This window comes from Solanum stenotomum, chromosome 8 (genome assembly GCF_019186545.1).
Source record: "Solanum stenotomum isolate F172 chromosome 8, ASM1918654v1, whole genome shotgun sequence".
NCBI classification, from domain to species: Eukaryota; Viridiplantae; Streptophyta; class Magnoliopsida; order Solanales; family Solanaceae; genus Solanum; species Solanum stenotomum.
The window spans coordinates 1,798,056-1,815,558 of record NC_064289.1 but is presented as its reverse complement, the minus strand read 5'-3'; the positions used below and the strand labels follow the sequence as shown (position 1 = coordinate 1,815,558).

Sequence of the window (17,503 nt, the reverse complement as noted above, 5' to 3'; positions counted from 1 at the left end):
TTAAATGATTAATAAAATATTTTCACACATAATATGTTTTCGATTAATCAAATAGATTTTAATTTATATATTGACATTATAAAGAACTTTTATTATATCGATATTAATTAACACGTTGGAATATATTATCACTTATCTTTTAGTTTTTGCATTATTGGTCTAGATAGAATGATAGGTCTACATTGTAGATTCATTCATGTGGTCAATGAGTGCTTCAATCGCATTTTTTTCACATATAAAATGTTTTGGATTAATTAAATAGAGTAGAAGTTATATATAATAATATTGTTTTTTTTTAAAATACGTTAGTGTGATTTAACTTGTTGTAATGAACGGGTTATCATTCTATTTTTGGGTTATACATTATTATAGGTCTTAATTTTATTTGAAAATAGTGTAAAAATTTATGATGAATACGTAAACTTAGTCTAACGTAAACATATTTTGATGAAATAATTTATAGGTAATTATGAATTGTATCTATACAAATGGACTTTTTTATGCAACTCTTGAATTAATTCCCTGGTTAGATCAGTGAACTAAATTCATCTGAAAAATAATCATTCAAATTTTGGAGTTTATCACTTTATGATTTAGCTACTAATTTAAAGAGTGGCCTAAAAAAGGCTATACAGTGCAAATAATCAGAGTATCTAAATGGACCTTACTATTTGGGCATACCCACACTTTTTTGTAAGGACAAAAATACCCTCAATGTTTTTTCAAATTTCCCAATCTCATCAAATGCAACAACACTACTGAAGCATTTGCCGGCTAAAACCCTTGAGCTCCAAAACCCTGAAGAAATGCTCCGGTCAATACTCCGATCAGCCGCTACGGCGGCGAAATCCCATCCCACCACTGGAGACATCCGTATACCGGCAGCAATCTCAGCATCTTCCAAGCTCTCTTCTTCCAGAACCTTCGCGACGAGCACACACCCGAAGAAGCCCAACTTCAGACCGGATATAAAACACGAAAATGCTGCAGCAGGAGCCAAAGCTGCTGAAACGCTCAATAAGGATCTTCGTGCACGCGCTCTCAAAGAAGACGAGAAGGATAAATCACTGGATATAGGTCCAGATGGTCGTCCACTATTCACTTCCGCAACTTCTATTTCTGAGCTTACCAAAAAAGATACATGTACTTACATGAAATTCAGGTACATTTTTCTCTGTTCAGACATTATTAGGCCAGCATTGACGAATGAAGATGTGTTTTATCGAGTAGTGAATGCAGCAATTGCCTTTAGCTTGAACTGTATCATAGAAAAAATGTTTTTGATTGGCTCAAACTATATATTGGAGTGAAAAATATGCTTATACTAAACCTGTGCAAATTGTAACAAAGCTTTAGTGGGTGCAGTGTTAGCTCTTACACGTGGAATTAAAGTTTTGGATTTACTTGGTTGCTAAGCTGGTTTGTGTCTGTACTCATGAAATGGTTGTTTTAGGAGGGAAGAGCTGGAGAGAGTTTTGCCAGAGGGATTACCAGTGGGGATGCTTAAGGAATTCGGTGACTCTATGAGAGATGCATTGCTAATACGCCAGAGTTTTCTGGATCTTCGAGATAATTTTAGAATGGTTGTTGATCCTACTTTGCAATCTAATACTAAAGGTGTGTTCTTTGTCTTTTTGTGCTGCATATGTTTAAAGGTCCATTTTCTGTCTTACCAGATATAATGAATTATGATTGAAAAGATTTGTATTTGTCAGGAGTACTCATGTGAAATGTGGTTAAGTGGTGTATGAACTTCTACTTTCATAGAACCCTTAGTCTGCCTTGAATACTTAGTATTGAATAATGGACTAGATGGTTACATATGATTCATGTAGCTGGCCCCAACTTACTTGGCTTCCAGCATAATTGATTGACTAAAGCGAATTTAGTTTCTTCAAGTTTGTTGATTTATTATCAGTAAATAAGCCTTCAACAGAAGGTTAGATTGAACTAGTTTGCTGGAACTGACTGAAGAGAGTAAATTGGAGGTATGAGCTTCAATTCATAAGGATACATTCAGCAATATGAACTCTTCAAGAAATCATAATTAGATGGTTGCAGAACGTGGTTTTATAGGATGGAAAAATTCACTTTAAAAACTTTTAAATGGTTTGCATTAGTGTGGAAGGTTGTTTAAAGACTTGATCTACCAAAGAACTATTTTTTTTATAACCGAGAAGTCCCTGAAGCTGAAGATCAGTGGCGTATGGTTCAACACTCTGTGGATAACGGACCTGCCGCTCTACCCTTCTTCACTTAATGGACCATTCTTTTGTCGGCAGTAGAGTTTGAACCTGTGACATGCCTTCAACCCACAAATTATGTGTTGCTCATCCACAGAGAACTTATCATTCCACATTGTTTTTCAAATTTTTAAAATTAAATGTTTTTCCTTTTCTTAAAGTATGAGGGGAGGAGTCAATGTCCTCAAATTTGGAAAAGAGAACACGTCGAGTAGGAAATATAAATTAAGCTAAACCCTAGAATATATCTTCCCATGGAAGGAAGGAAAAAGACGGTTCGATAATTTACATTACATTTATCACCTGCGCTTTCTCTCCTCCTAATATCTGCATTGGTTTACAACTTAAGCTGCCATTATGACCCTTCTTTTGCTGCTTGCAGAAGTATCAAAACTTACTTGATTTATCATCTCAGAGCTAAAGCTGAGTCTCTGCCCAGGACTCATGGATCATTTTGCAAAATAAAACATCCCTTACATTACCAGATTTTACTGTTTCTTAATAAACTATACTCAGTAGCTTCACTTTTTTTTTTAATGATGGTGGGTGTTTGGGCTAGCTTGCGCACCTCAACTAATTCCACCGGGTACCCTCTACCTCCACCAGCTAATGGGCACTGCATAACTCTGCCCACCAATGTTTGAGTGAGCATATGAGGATCAATCACGTAGTGTTTTTTTTTTCTTCACTTGGATTCGAACTTGAGACCTCATGATTTTTTCTTCTTTTGTTATTTCTCTAGTCTTTTCCTAGTCCTTGGAAATTATTTTTCCTTCCCTTGGATAAAATCCTCTATAATGATGTCAAGAGTATGCAGAGGCCTAGTGACACTCAAAATAGTTTTTATATCTCAACTTATAGTTGTGTAATGATTTAAAGAAGATCGCTTAATTTATCTTAAGAAAGAAGAATTAAATTGTAACCTGCTATGTGTTCCACTTCATTTGATATCCGAATAAGTCTGTTGTTTATGAGCTGATTTTACTGAACTCATGATTAGGAGAAATGATTGACAATGTTCCTCAACTTGCAGGTCTCAAAGCTCGAAAGCAAGTTGTATTAGATGGGCCTGTGAGTTCTGGTAAGAGTATTGCCCTTGCAATGCTTGTTCATTGGGCACGTGATGAAGGTTGGCTAGTTCTTTATGTTCCTAAAGGCCGAGAATGGACTCATGGAGGCTTTTTCTATAAAAATCCTAAAACAGGATTATGGGATACTCCTGTGCAAGCAGCAAATGTTCTCCAGGCAAGAAATTGTATTTTTTTTATATATGAAACATAGTTTGACTAGTTAAATTTCATTTGGTAATTGATATTGTCATCCAAAGGTAGGGTGGACCTTAGATCTGCATACATCTTACCTCCCCGGACCCTACTTGTGGGATTACCCTGGGTATGTTGTTGTTGTTAATTGATACTGTCATACATTTTCGACTTCTGTAACTGAATGAACCCAACTTCTCTTTACTTATTGTTTCAAATATTACATAATTTATGCAGAAACAGTTTAGCGCACCAGGATGTGAGAAAAAGATCTGCTAGTAGGATATACTCAGAAATTGTTTAACTTGGCACTGCTATGTATACCCAGTGGATCTTCATACACTGCTTTAGAAAAAAGAATCTGAAGCTGTTCTTCAATGTCATGTAGCAAATATGGATCACTATTTCTGCATGTTTTCCCCATAACTTCACTATTACTCTTATCTCCTCCATCTAGTGCTTGACTTTGTTTGTGTTACGGATCTCTTCCATTTTAATCCTATTCCATAAACATGAAAGTGAAATTTTTTGTAAGGTATACAGGTGCAGGTCTAGCATAACTTCTATATTCAAACAAATAAGATTGATACCAAACTCCTGATATTATCCATATATTTATCTGCTTCTTTTTTCATATAGTATCTTGTGCTAGTTGTTTCTGGAGAAATAATATCCTTTAATTACTGTATTTGCTTACAAGTCTAAGAATTAAACATGGATATAATTTTCTCTCTCATTTCAGGATTTCTTGAAGTATAATAAGGATCACCTCCAAAAAATACCCTGCAAAATTTTTGAACCTATTCCATTGGGAGAGGGAGCTGGTGTTGGATGGATGAAGGGTGCTGATGTGGTACAAATACCAGAAGATTATACTCTTCTTGACCTGGTTCAGGTCGGGCTTAATTCCACTCACGCAGCTGTTGGGGTGGTAGTTCGTTTGAGGGAAGAATTATCCCTTGTCAAGGACATGCCTGTTCTTATTGCTGTTGATCAAGTGAGAAAAATACACTTCGCTGTGACTTTACCTCTTGTTTCTATCCCTTGAATCATTCCTGGGTTAGGGTTAATTTCCTTTTTCTATTGATATTGATCATGCATCCCTTTTCCTGATTTTTCTTTTGGTCATGGACAGTACAACAGTTGGTTCACATTCAGCGAGTATGAGGAGCCAGTAACTGTTCGTTCTTGCAGACCTATTCATGCTAGAGAACTTGCAACTGTAAGCTGTTCTTTAAGTGTTCAAAAATGTACTTCGTTAATTATTCACACAGTTCTCCTGCCTTTGTTTTCTTGGCTATCAGTTTATTTGATTTTAAACAACAAGACATTGTGTTTGATATAAATATGTTAGTCTGCTAAATTGGATCTAGGAGGATGTCCCTGGAGCAAATTATCCCGTTATGCTTCCTCTTTCTGATTTCACATTTCTGGAGCATTCTGATTGGGAACACTGAGAATATAAACGCTAAATGTTACGAAGAAAGTTTTACTGAATATCTGGGAAATTTTGAGGATTCATCAGGAATTGGGAATTTCCTGTGCTGGCTCCCAATTTGAAACTAGGACAGACTCAATAGACTTTACTTAGATGCATGAGGTGGACAAAACTAGTGGCCTATGCCGTACTGTAACCAATGAAAATGTAGTATTTACACGAAATGACAACCAAAATTTTTGTGATACTGTCTGTAGTGCCATCCTTATTGCTGAAACATATGGAAAATGAGGGTTTTAATGCGATTATTATGTGTTCTTATTCTGAATTATTAGGATATGTTTCTAGTATAGATAATGTTTAGAAAGGAGATGGATGGCTGAGCAAAGTCGAAAAATTAATGTGAAATGTCCCCTTTTTGCCTCATGGTATTGACTCGGAAGGAGTGAAGCAAAGAGCTCTCTAGAGTCATTAGAGGTCTGTTTCACTGGCAGGGGCTCAGAACTTGACTTTGATGCAAAGAGGCTACGCCACAATGCATAGACGGCTGTGGTTGATTTTTTGGAGCTCGGAACCTTTGTTAGCCTGACATAGTGACATACATCAATTTTTTGGCGTGGCACACTGGCAAATTAGCTGTCTTTCTTCTGTCAGTGCCATAAATGCTAACATGTCAATTTATGGAATGCCTTGTTCCAATTATTTGATACACTTGACAAGTAGCACCTTTTCACTTAACTGCAAGAGATTTGATCATTGATAAGCAACTAAGGATGCATCTTATTTTTGTTTGGCATGGCTGTAAATTTTTTTGATAAATTGTTACATTTTGTTAAAATTATCTTATTACTGTAGCTTGCATGTTAAAGTGTGGTCACTGACATAGTACCATCATATGCAGGTGAATGCATTTAGGTCCATGATTCATGACAATATGATGGTGGGTGCTTTCTCGCATTCAACTGCTGTAGGGAAGCTGCGTAAAGACTTACCAGTTGTTCCTGCAGATGCTCGCGTCAATTTCCCACGTTATAGTGTGGATGAAGCTGCATCCGTTTGTCATTACTACCTGAGGTGTGCATATTCCTCATAATACCTAAGGAAGAGTGAATAGCGAGGATTCTGTTGTCACCATTCACTCGCCACATAAATACTGAAGAAAATAGAACTTAAGATTGAACAGGAAAAGGAACAAAGAAACATTTGAATTATTAAATAAGGAAAAGGAAGTGAACAACTGAATTATCCCCCAAAAAGAAGGAAAAGGAATGACCAATTGATTCATCAAAAGGATAACACAAGCAAAAAAGCAATGGAAGAAGAAGAACCATGTAGTGGTCTGTTTAATAAAAGTTTGAACCATTTCTTTGAAAACGACAAAAGAAAAACGAAGAACTATGGAATGCCAAGAGAAGGAGCATAGAGTTATTTTTTAGGATTTATAACTTAGTTGAAGTTCTGCTTCATAAAGCTATCTTATGCTATGTGGCCACAGAACAACACTGTTTAGTACTAACTCTCCTTGTGTAATTTTCTCATTTGACAGACAACGACTCATTCAGCGTGAGGCATTTACAGAACAAAGCTGGAAGAAAATTTATTATCTTTCAAATGGAAATGGCGCAGAAATGAGATGGCTGGTTCCTTTCATGCGATGAACCACAAAGAATCGAACTTCAACAGATAACATTGAGATTTTAACAGGAAAGTTATTGCATCTGTTAATGCTCTGTGAATCTGGTCATTCTCAGCAACAAATAATCTGGCTGCTTTCTTGACCAACTCTCTAGAGAAAACAGTGAGGTTTACTTCTTGAAATTTAGCTCTGTACTCTAGGCTAGTTTTGGCATATACTGCCTGTGTTTGTATGCTTTGATATCTAGAACATAACCACAGATTCATATTATACATCATTACACTGGGCTATTGTTCTTTCCATTTCCTTTTGCTTGTTTTTCTGACCTGGTGTATTTATTCAATAATGTTGTAATTGCACAATACATTAAACCTTTTGAATTTTTAGGTTTTATCCTTAGCAAGGTGGATGCTTTTAGATTTACCGCTGTACAGATGACAGTTCTTCGATCATGGTTCCCACAATAATGTCTCTTGTTATCTGAGAAAATTGTTTGCTCAGATTTTGAAATTTTATGTAGGAAAAGATAACATTGCAACATTGTCATATGAAATTTGTAACATTGAAATAAAAAGGAATGAGGGTTTAATTATCTTTGTTACACTGCCATCCATCTTGTTGAGAGGTTATAGCCAAAATTTCCGTTTGTCAAAAAATACTACAACCAAAGCCACAACAAGGCTAAGCTCAGCAAAACCGGGAAATATGGTTACTCGAAATCTGTTCCTTGGAATGAAATGCTTCCTGAATCCAAGTGTGTACATAAGGCTAGTCTGCATTCAAGTACAATGAAGCAGGTTAAAACTCAACATATGACGAACATGAAATAAGAACACAATATGGATCTGTGTATATCTAAATACTTCACTCAAAACCTACACCTTCAAGCACAACGACCCTAAACATAGTTTCCTACATGTATGGATCTACCAGGGAACAACGAATATATGGCAAAATGTCACAACGACCCACAGACAAGATTTTATACTGCAATGTGTGGGATATTAATACCTCAGCTACTATGGAATTGCCTTTGTAGATGGTGCAGGATCTCTTGAAGGCGGAACCTTTCATCTTAAGATCAGCCTCTGCGCCTTCAACATGTCCATCACCAAGGAATATGTCAAACTCTAGTTTAGTAAATGTATTTAGCGTCTTATTCACACTGAACATCAACTCCTTTTCTTCATTATCACTTACCATAAGGCCTTGCCATGATCCTTTCTACAAGACAGGAAAGAAATAACATCACACATCTTAAGAAGATAAATATATACATTCTACATTTTTTTACCCCTCCCAACTCCCACCCTTTTGCTCCAACCTTATGTGTTTACATTCTACATTGTTATCACAAAAGAACCATTTGCACATAGAAATGAGCTTTCTTTTAGTAGTTGTTCTTCCTTCCTAAGGTAAACAGCTAAACATTGTCTCAACAAATTAGAATCAGCAACAGAGAAAGATAATGGAACTACACAAATGATAGTATTATCAGATGCATAAAGAAGCAGTTTCTGACTATAAACTTGGGGGGTTTTACCAATTAAGAAAACTTACAATTAATCGAACTAAGCGAATCAGGGTATTGTCCGATGCATCAAGAATTAGTTTTTGAGGGTGGGTCTGGGCTGCCGAATTCTGAGGTTGACGACGACGGTCAACGCTGAAGAACAAATTGCCAACAGAATCGGTAAATTGGATGTTTCCAGCATCCCAGAAGGACTTATACTTCTTCGATACAAAAAGATCAAATGGGAATTGCCCGTCCGGCGGCCATTCCTCCGGCGTAGCAGTAGTTCCCATCAATCAGCTTAAAATTGACGAACTCCGTAAGGATAACTCCACCAAAAGAGACGGAAAATTTTGAAGATGATGATGGCAATGACTGGAGCTCGCCGGCGTTTTTGCTTCGACAAGAATCAAATTAAAAGTTGGACGAATTTAACTTTATAAATTACTTTTGGCAACAAGGGATATTTTGTACTAGTAATTATAAGCGAATATAGGAGATGGTTAGAAAATATTTCAATTTGATTAATATTAAAGAAATGTGACAATTTGACATAAATTTCATTTCCCCAAAATGCACTTTAATGTACAAAATATTTTGTGTTCCTAGACTTTAAAAAAAGTTGTATCAAAAAGTTGTATCTTAAGAAATATGTCGTAGATAATTTACTCTAATCTAAATATTAGTAATAATTATTTTAATGACTTAAATTAATAAATAAAGATAACTTTATTGTCGTTTTGGGACTTCCTTTGATATCTTCCTTTCTATCACATAATAACAATGGGCAAGAGTCTACAACATAGTATGTTTGGTTATAAAATTTGTAATTTCAATTTTAAGTTTGATTTAAAATCAATGTTCATTTATAAAATTTCCATTTCAACACCAATTTAAATCTCAAATTCAAAAGTAGGATTTTACATTCAAAATTGTGATTTTAATGATTCATAAATTTATATTTTGTAAAATAAGATCTATCATCCTATAATTAAAAAAATGTATACTTGATGTAAATATATCATTGTGAAAGAATTATACTCCAATGTTTTAACTTAAATAAATGTATACTTGATTTTCTAAGCCAACGTTTTAACTTAAATAAATCAAATAATTTATATTTTGACAGATCATCTTTTTATCTTCATTTTTTTATGTGACTTGATAAAAGGCCAAAGTTTTGTAAAAAAAAAAAAGTACTGACAATCACGATAATTGTACCCGACGGAACGCGCGAAACTTCGCCGTAAAGTTTCTTCCCGGCAATGTCTGCAATTACCGGAAGTTCTTCTCTTCCGTCTAAGGATGATCCGCCCGTCACCGGTAGTTCTGATCGGAAAAGGTTCCGATCTCGTCGTGACGTATTACGTGAGTTTTAGGGCTTTTTCACCGTCAACATTTTGCTATTTTCAGTTTGTTTGGAATCATAAATTTTCAATTGATCCAGTTCTTATGCATCAACAGGGAGCGAAATCAGTGAGAGGCCACTTAAACGACCATTGCTTGATTTTGCGAAGCTTTCAATCTCTGATTCTTCATGCAAAGGTATGTTAATGTTATACAGTAAAGGAACCAAAATTTTCACTAAAAAATTAAAATGTATAAAAAAATAAATGAACATGAACATACGAGAACTTTCTCCAGTATTTTCTCAGCTTGAAGACAAAAAGAATTTAATAAATAAATAATTTTACATTATAATTTTTCGCTTTACCTATTTATGAAATGTTGAGTAAAATAAATTAAAAAGGGAGTTTTCCTAATAATACTTAAAATATGTTAAATGTAAATGTAAATAAATTCAATAATTGAGAGTATAATATTAGACAAAAAAAAAACATTTATTTCTTTATTTTCCGTAAAATTTGCCACCAGCTTCATATAATATTAATATATTCGAAGTCCCAATTATATAAGTCGAAGTAGCTCGTGAAACACCGCCGCTGACATTCATTCCGGCATCAATGGCTGCAGTCGCAGAGAGTTCTTCTGTTCCGGCAAAGGAAGACAAGCTCGTCGTTGTTAGGGTTAAGAGAAAAACTTTCCAGTCTCGACTTGACGCTTTCTGTAAGTTCTAGGGTTTTTCACAGTCAACCTTTTTGTTATTTTTGGTTTATTTGAAGCTTAACTTTTTAATTATTCCAACTGTTGTGCACCGCCAGGGCTTGAAATCAATGAGAGGCCAGCCAAACGACCATTGCTCGACTTTGCAAAGCTTTCAATCGATGAATCTTCAAGTAGAGGTTTGTTGAATTTTGATGGTTAACACTTTAAAGTTCAGTATGAGAATTCGGACTTTTTTTGAATTTACATAGTATCTAAAAATTACTTTTGTAGTTAAAAAGTAGGTTGAATTATTAAAACACACTTAAAATATCTCAGTTTTCCGAGGTGCACTATCAAATAGGTTCGAGTTTACTATCACCAACGATTTATAAGAAGACACCTCAATTATCAATTGTATCCTTTTCCTACCTGAACTGTGTTAGTATTTCAGGTAGGGTAAGGGAACAACGGAAAGTTGAAGTGTGTTTTGATAAATAGTTGGTGATATTTCAGGTAGGGAACTCGTACACCTTATAATTAAGATATGAAATTTGAAAAAAAGGGAACTTTAGTTGTGTTTTGACCATTAACTCTAAAAAGTATTCGAAAAATGTTTGATAGAAGTTGTAGAAAAAGACAGCTGGTTGACAGAGGTATAGTTCGTTGGATGTTATTTACAAATATGCTCAAATGAGTAATTGGTTATTTTGTGGATTCCTAATCTCTATTGTAGTTCAAGAGCAACAAATGCAGTTCTAAGATTGTAACATGCCAGGTCTTTCTATTTTTGATTTCTATACTTATGTACTAATAATTATTTTCAGTTGAGGAATTGAAGAGCAGAAAGGTACTTGTGCAACATGTGGAGACAGTAACTAGTTCAGAAGTCACTGTTGATATCGTGAAGTTTTTTGTGGTTAGTTGTAATATAATCTACATTTTTTTTTTTTGATAACCGAGAAATCCGTCTGTGACCTGCCCTTTGGACCAATCACAACCTTCTAAACTCGGTGGATAATGGACCCGCCCCTCTACCCATTTACACAGCCTATTTTACTACTACTAGTTGCTTCTTTTGCATTGTTCATCTTGCTATTTTGCTGTTATTTTCTTTTCAATCCTGCTTTGATTTCAATTCTTTTGAGCCGAGGGTCTATCGGAAATAACCTCTCTATCTCTCAAAGGTAGGGGTAAGGTGTGCATACATCCTACCCTCCTAAGACCCACTTATGGGATCTTATTGGGGATGCTGTTGTACTTGTACCCTTGAAGTGTGAGAATTTTGTAGCACTTGTATTATCAAGCCATACTTTTAAAAGGGTTTCTGAGTTGTTTGTGCAATTATTTAACTAGCTTATTTCTCGCCCTGATAGAAGCTACATGAGTTTTCTAATAGCTGCATTTTATCAGTCGGCTCCAGCAGATTCTTCAGAAGTCGGAGAGAAATCTGATGCTAGGCGAAGTTTTAGGACAGAAAAGGTAAGCTCTTTCTTGATTTACTTAACAAGTTTGCATCTACCAGAGCTTCAGCTTAATTATAATTGATGAATGCATGCACTTAATTGATATGTGCAGAAACAAGATCAACTACTTGCCAAGGCAAAGCAAAAGCAAGAGGTATTACCAGAGTTCCATACCATCAGATCTACTTGTGTAGTAATTCAATATTGTTTTTTCACTGTTACTATTCATGGATGGATCTTTCCTTTTGTACTAGCTAATAGCATTGTAGCCACACAGCATGTAATTTGCTATTCTATTTTTTTATTTTTGGAATGCTTGTTTTCCTTTTTGTCTTTTGTAATAATTTCTAGTAAGGTAAGCCATTATGTTGATGGAGAAACATTTATGTCGGAATGAAACAGAATTACTTGAAGTGGTTTGGTGTTCTAATAGGAGAAGTAATAATAATATAATATTTACTGATAAAAAAAGAAGAAGAGAGAGATAATACAAATTTTACATTCTTTTTTCTTATAACCATGGTGTCTAGATTGTGTGCACCTCGACTAATCCCATGGGATACATGCCACTTCCCACCAGCAATGGTACTATTTGTTTTTGAATGTTACAATCAAATAGTGGTTAAGGATGTAATTTGCTTGTTAATACCCAAACGACATTCTTAAATACTGTTTGATTCTAACATTCAAAAAAAAATTGAATACCAAAGGAAGGAAGGATGACAATACTTGAACAGTTGTGATATTGATACAAGGAAACAAAACTATCTATAGGAACAGTTTACATGACATATGCATATCTGTCTGAAAAAAATAAGCAAGTGGAATATATTATTCATTGTTAGCTGATATATTTGGATTGACCAAGGAAAAAAATAAAGAATATTGTGTGGGGAAAAATTGACGAAGAAATTTTTTCTGTTAATCACCTTGGTGGAAAATGATCTGAACATTTTTTTAGTATATGATAGTGCGGTCACAAACTTTGTTGTGTACTCTGCAACATATCTTCTGAACTTTTTAAACTCTGCATCTGTAGGTGCTTGTTGCTAAATCCAGCTTATGAAACTGTATTGTTAGTTTAGCGAATTCCACATCTGATTTGCTATTATTATATTGTATTCTAGAGGTTTGTGCATGTGATTGAATTCATACATGTATTGGGTTTTGAAGTTTGTGCCGACGGCAGCACTCTTTGCTCTTTTCATTATTACAATATTATCAAACTTGATTCATTCTATTAACCTTATGGTTTTAAGTGGCTTTTGAATAACCTTAATAGTGGTTTCTTGTATAGTAGATTCACTTATCTTTTCTCCTAATTAAATGGTTCAAGGCTTTTTAAGATTTAGCTTATCTTGCTCTTCCCTCCTTTAGGATTTGTCGAAAAATGCCCGGTTTGAGCAAATATGGAAAAGCAGAAAAGAGAAGAGAAAACTAATGCACAATGAAGAGCTGAATGAGATGTGTCAACTATATGATGTTATTCGTGTTGATACTGAAGAAAAAAGCCATGAAGTGCAAGAGGAGTAAGTGTTTTCGTAATTACATGCTAGCTTCATAAGTTACTGTCGCATGTGTTATCTGTTTCCTTCACAAATGAAAAAGAGCTGGTTTTATGACATTAATGCAGATGCAGGACTACCGAGCTGGAAGATCACAAGATGATGTCCCAATATTTGCCTCTTTTACGAGAAGTCATGCCAAGTGCTGCTGAAGAAATTGAGTCAGAGATTCATAATTACGTCTCGAAACAAGGTTCTATATTGCTTCTTCGCTTTTCCAGGGATTTTGTTTTCAAATTCAATCTCATGATTTGCTGCCTCCCCAGCGCAAGGGAATCTCTATAGGCTATAGACTGCCCTGTGAAGTTTTATCAGCTTGATAAATTTCATTAACTTATTAATGTTCTGAAACAAGATGAAATGGTAGAAATTCTAGCCTATCATCAGTGGCCATTATTTATGTTCTGAAACAAGATGAAATGGTAGAAATTCTAGCCTATCATCACTGGCCATTTTAGCCATGTTTCTAGGAAAGGTACTCCAGCTAGAGTTCTGGATTCATTCCTAACCAATAGAATTTTGAATGCTTTCCCTTCCCGAGTCTATGGAAGGGTCACTATTGTGAATTTGGCCAAATGGGCACTGGAGCTTGCTGTCTATTTTCATGTTTATGTGAGTGTATTGAAGGTTATGCTAATTCCTGTGCAGCATCTTCAGATGGTTATGTTTATGACTATTATACTGTTAAGAATGATACCAACCCTGATGAAGATATTGCTAGCCCTTTTCCATTGTAAGGATTCATACAACAAATAATTTTCTTCATACGGTATCTTTACTTTTCAGCTCTTACTAAAATAGTTGATGTGGTTGTTTTAGGGTACAAGTTGATGAAGATGATGATTACTATGACGGCCCTGATCATTCAGACTATGAGTCTGATGATTCCAATGGTCATCTCTCTTGCCTTTCCACTCCGTTTTAGTATCTTTGTTATTTAAGGTACTTTTTTGTTAGAAATGGTTTGATATTTGAGTTTTCTTTTTCAGCTGAACATAATCCCTGGAATGATTATCCGGATGAAGAGGAATCCGAAGATGAGGATGAAACCCAGGCATCAAATGACGAATCAGAAGCTTCAAGCAGCACTTCTGAGGAACAATATGGATCTGAAACTGTTGGTGTAATTTCTTTTACAAATGAGGATGTGGGCCGTGAAGACTGGACAGATTATGCAGATCCAACCCTTGAAGGTGATATATATGGTGAGTCCGATGTTGAAGATTCTGATGATGATGAGGACATATGGTGATCATCATTACAACACCATGTTTAAAATTTCTCATCAGTACCTATATCGTGCATACCTGTATATGTCTTTGCAGATCATAGTTAACCTTGCGTTGTGGGATGACATGTAGTTATGTGTTTTGTACTTTGCTAATTCTGCTATCTGGGGTAGTGGTGAATGGCATGTTGTTATGTCATTGGGCAAAGATCTTTTCCCGAGCTTTCACGTTTCTAAAACTAAATAATTTTGCCAGTATTGTAAATCTCAGCCGGGTTTCCCTACCTCTAACTGTAGTCGTCAAGTTTAATGATTTATGATTATGTCGTTTTTCTGCGTCGTCCAGCTTGAGTTCTAGTTAAATAGTGTGTGTGGACTCGTTAAATCTTACTCTTCGGGGTCATTTGGTACACAGCATGAGATAGTATCCAATCTGGTACAAATAATTTCGGGATTAGCTAATACCTCTAATCGAAAATTTGGTATTATATCCCATGTACCAAATAACCTGCGTGTATCGTTTGTGCTCTTTCGAGAATTGCTGGTATCAGAGTGCAAACATAGTATACACTTGTCAGATTTGATGGAACAAAGGCTGGAAATATGTAATTATTTGTTGGTAGAAACTTCACTAGGTATTTACTCTCAATTTTAATTTATCATGATTAAGTCATAAATAAGGTAAAAATATGTGGGAGTACTCTCTTTGTTTTTTTTTTTTTGTTGTTGTCTGATCTTGACTTGACACACTATTTAAGAAAGTAAATAAAACGTTTCAACAACATGGTCTTAAATTAAATATTAAATGTGTTATGTGGAAAATTAGAGTTAGATAGTTGAGTGAGTAATAATTAACTATGGTTTAGTTATTAGAATGATGTGTGAAACATGTCTCTATAACTTTTACTAATTTTGGTCCTTGTCTCTACAATTTATCACATTTAGGTGTCATTTGGTACAAAAATTAATAATGTAGGGATTAGTAATGTATGATGTAATGTGAGGTTTTATTTTTTTTATCAAGTGTTTGGTTTACTGTTTTCCATCTAATGTTGTGTTTGAATTAAAATTTTACAAAAAAGCTTCTTTATAAATATATCCTCGAATCATTATGGAATTTTCTATTATATGTAATTGGGTTAATATAGATAATTACCGGTCAATATTTTTTTTGTGGCCTTCTAACTAGCTAGGGGAAGAACAAGTTTGTCACCATGTTTGCTATTTTCTCACTTGAATTATTTGAGGGTTGAAATTATTGTCATCTTAATAAATTAACCACTCACCACAGATCAATTTTCAATTTTAAAAAGATGACCATCTACTATTAAAATTGAAACAACAATAAATGATCGTAAAATTGAATAAAATCAAATAAATCATCTACGTTTACACATAAAAATTTCAAGTTGTAGCTTTAAGATGTATGCAATTTTATAAATTGTTCAAAATACAAACAATTAGAAAACCACATATATATCAACAAATAATACATTTAATTAAGATTACAAATGTCATGTAGTGATATATTTGTCTTTTTAATTAGTAAATGTTAAACAACTCGCATTTCAAATACTATATTGAGTTGTATTGAATTTATTTAGCAACAAACAACTCCCTCTAAATAATAAAATTTGTAAGCTAATTTATTTAAATAAATTTACTAGCACAAATATAAAATATAAAATCATGAAAATAAATAAAATGAAAAAATGGATTTGAGGGGTATTTTGTGTTTACATAGATTAATACCATGACTTCAAATCATATGTATTCTAGGGTGTACAAAATCGAATTGAAAATCGAACCAAATCGCAAATCAAGTCAAATCAGAAAAAAACCTGACTAGTGATTTGGTATTGAAAAAAAAAATTCGACTATATTTGGGTTGGTTTGGTTTTAACTAAAAAAAACAACCCGAGACCAAACCAATCCAACATTATATATATAATTTTAAATTTATTTTATACGTAAAAAAAATTACTTTGATATAACTTTTAAATACTTCTTATACTTCTTCATAATTTTTATCTTTTAATGTATTATTTCATGTTTGAAAGTTAGAATTCTTAATGTTCCAATAAAGATTATAGTCTATATATGTTGGTAATTATAATAAAGCTTAAATCAAAATCAAATTAATACTAATGCAAAAAGAAAATCAATTCAGCACTAAGAATGACAATAATATTGAATATTTGTTCTTTAGTTTTACATAGGTTTAGACAATTAAAATACATAATCTAATTTTAATTTTCTTTAATATTTAGTCATGTAACTAATACCTATTAAACATATTTTAGTATGATTTAGTACTTTTAAACTATGATCATTTTCACTATGACTTATTAATTTGCAATATTTGTTTTACGCTATTTCATTATTATTTTTTATTGGATATTTTAGTGTCATTGATTATATCATATTTTGTGTTATTTTTTTTCTTAAGAAACACCTTAGATAGTTGTATTTTGGTAGGACTAAAGAAATATTTAAAATACAAGTAAATTATATGTTTGTATGAATACTTTATCGAAAAAACTCGAAAATCCGAAAAACCCAAAAAAATTCGTAAAATCCCGAGGTTGAAAAACCCAAACCAACCCGGCCATGTACACCCTTATGTATTACTAAACTTTCACATATAGCAAATACAAAATTCATATTTGTATGCTATAACAAAGTTTGCATAATTGCGCTCCATAGCAAACATAAATATGTATATTTCGCTATACATATACAAAAGAAAGCAGTTGTATAATCTGTTTTGGTATACATATACAAAAGATCAATTGTATAAAGTGAGAGAGGCGAGTGAGCGAGCAAGATCTGGGAGAGTGGCGAGTGAGATCTGAGAGAGGGGAACAAAAATATATGTATATATACAATTTTCACGCATTTTATACATTTGCGTTTTTGTATAAAGTGAGAGAGTCGAGTGAGAGAGCGAGATCTGGGAGAGTGGCGAGCGAGATCTGGGAGAGGGGAGAGAGGGGAACGAAAATATATGTATATATACAATTTTCTCTCGCTTTGTACAAACACAAACGCATTTTATACAATTTGCGTTTTTTGTATAAAGTGAGAGAGGCGAGTGAGAGCGAGATCT

At 34.0% G+C, this 17,503-nt stretch overlaps 3 protein-coding genes across 5 annotated transcripts; 2 read left to right on the top strand and 1 right to left on the bottom strand.

Moving 5' to 3' along the window:
- The first annotated feature begins 743 nt into the window (after positions 1-743).
- On the top strand, positions 744-6,989 carry LOC125873078 (uncharacterized). The gene is made up of 7 exons (XM_049553942.1): positions 744-1,162; positions 1,454-1,617; positions 3,277-3,488; positions 4,248-4,502; positions 4,641-4,727; positions 5,845-6,017; positions 6,490-6,989. The coding sequence occupies exons 1-7, from the start codon at positions 807-809 to the stop codon at positions 6,599-6,601; spliced, it is 1,359 nt and encodes a 452-aa protein (XP_049409899.1). The 5' UTR covers positions 744-806; the 3' UTR covers positions 6,602-6,989.
- A 109-nt stretch (positions 6,990-7,098) lies between these two features.
- LOC125873079 (protein LURP-one-related 7) lies at positions 7,099-8,623 on the bottom strand. Its single transcript, XM_049553943.1, has 3 exons — positions 8,140-8,623; positions 7,591-7,803; positions 7,099-7,352 (listed from the first exon to the last, which is right to left on the bottom strand). Exons 1-3 carry the CDS (start codon positions 8,383-8,385, stop codon positions 7,206-7,208), a joined length of 606 nt encoding a protein of 201 aa, XP_049409900.1. The 5' UTR covers positions 8,386-8,623; the 3' UTR covers positions 7,099-7,205.
- A 693-nt stretch (positions 8,624-9,316) lies between these two features.
- LOC125874515 (RNA-directed DNA methylation 4) lies at positions 9,317-14,733 on the top strand. 3 transcript variants are annotated; one of them, XM_049555416.1, is made up of 12 exons: positions 9,317-9,460; positions 9,557-9,637; positions 10,067-10,159; positions 10,255-10,335; positions 10,963-11,054; positions 11,549-11,617; positions 11,714-11,755; positions 12,979-13,130; positions 13,235-13,359; positions 13,815-13,899; positions 13,986-14,059; positions 14,156-14,733. In XM_049555416.1, the coding sequence occupies exons 1-12, from the start codon at positions 9,358-9,360 to the stop codon at positions 14,416-14,418; spliced, it is 1,260 nt and encodes a 419-aa protein (XP_049411373.1). In that variant the 5' UTR covers positions 9,317-9,357; the 3' UTR covers positions 14,419-14,733. The 3 variants fall into 3 exon arrangements, with proteins under 3 accessions (XP_049411373.1, XP_049411375.1, XP_049411372.1); XM_049555418.1 differs by lacking the exons at positions 9,317-9,460; positions 9,557-9,637 and having other exon boundaries at positions 9,985-10,159; XM_049555415.1 differs by lacking the exons at positions 9,317-9,460; positions 9,557-9,637 and having other exon boundaries at positions 10,010-10,159; positions 13,241-13,359.
- The last annotated feature ends 2,770 nt before the right edge of the window (positions 14,734-17,503 follow it).

What these genes read in the sequence shown, in the direction of transcription:
- LOC125873078 (XM_049553942.1), top strand. Translation starts at nt 807, where the DNA reads ATGCTCCGGTCAATACTCCGATCAGCCGCTACGGCGGCGAAATCCCAT. An exon ending in TGTACTTACATGAAATTCAG is followed by an intron (nt 1,163 to 1,453) that starts GTACATTTTTCT and finishes TGGTTGTTTTAG; the next exon opens with GAGGGAAGAGCTGGAGAGAG. An exon ending in TTTGCAATCTAATACTAAAG is followed by an intron (nt 1,618 to 3,276) that starts GTGTGTTCTTTG and finishes CTCAACTTGCAG; the next exon opens with GTCTCAAAGCTCGAAAGCAA.
- LOC125873079 (XM_049553943.1), bottom strand. Translation starts at nt 8,385, where the DNA reads ATGGGAACTACTGCTACGCCGGAGGAATGGCCGCCGGACGGGCAATTC. An exon ending in TTCGCTTAGTTCGATTAATT is followed by an intron (nt 7,804 to 8,139) that starts GTAAGTTTTCTT and finishes CCTGTCTTGTAG; the next exon opens with AAAGGATCATGGCAAGGCCT. An exon ending in GCAATTCCATAGTAGCTGAG is followed by an intron (nt 7,353 to 7,590) that starts GTATTAATATCC and finishes ACTTGAATGCAG; the next exon opens with ACTAGCCTTATGTACACACT.
- LOC125874515 (XM_049555416.1), top strand. Translation starts at nt 9,358, where the DNA reads ATGTCTGCAATTACCGGAAGTTCTTCTCTTCCGTCTAAGGATGATCCG. An exon ending in CGATGAATCTTCAAGTAGAG is followed by an intron (nt 10,336 to 10,962) that starts GTTTGTTGAATT and finishes AATTATTTTCAG; the next exon opens with TTGAGGAATTGAAGAGCAGA. An exon ending in GAAGTTTTAGGACAGAAAAG is followed by an intron (nt 11,618 to 11,713) that starts GTAAGCTCTTTC and finishes TGATATGTGCAG; the next exon opens with AAACAAGATCAACTACTTGC.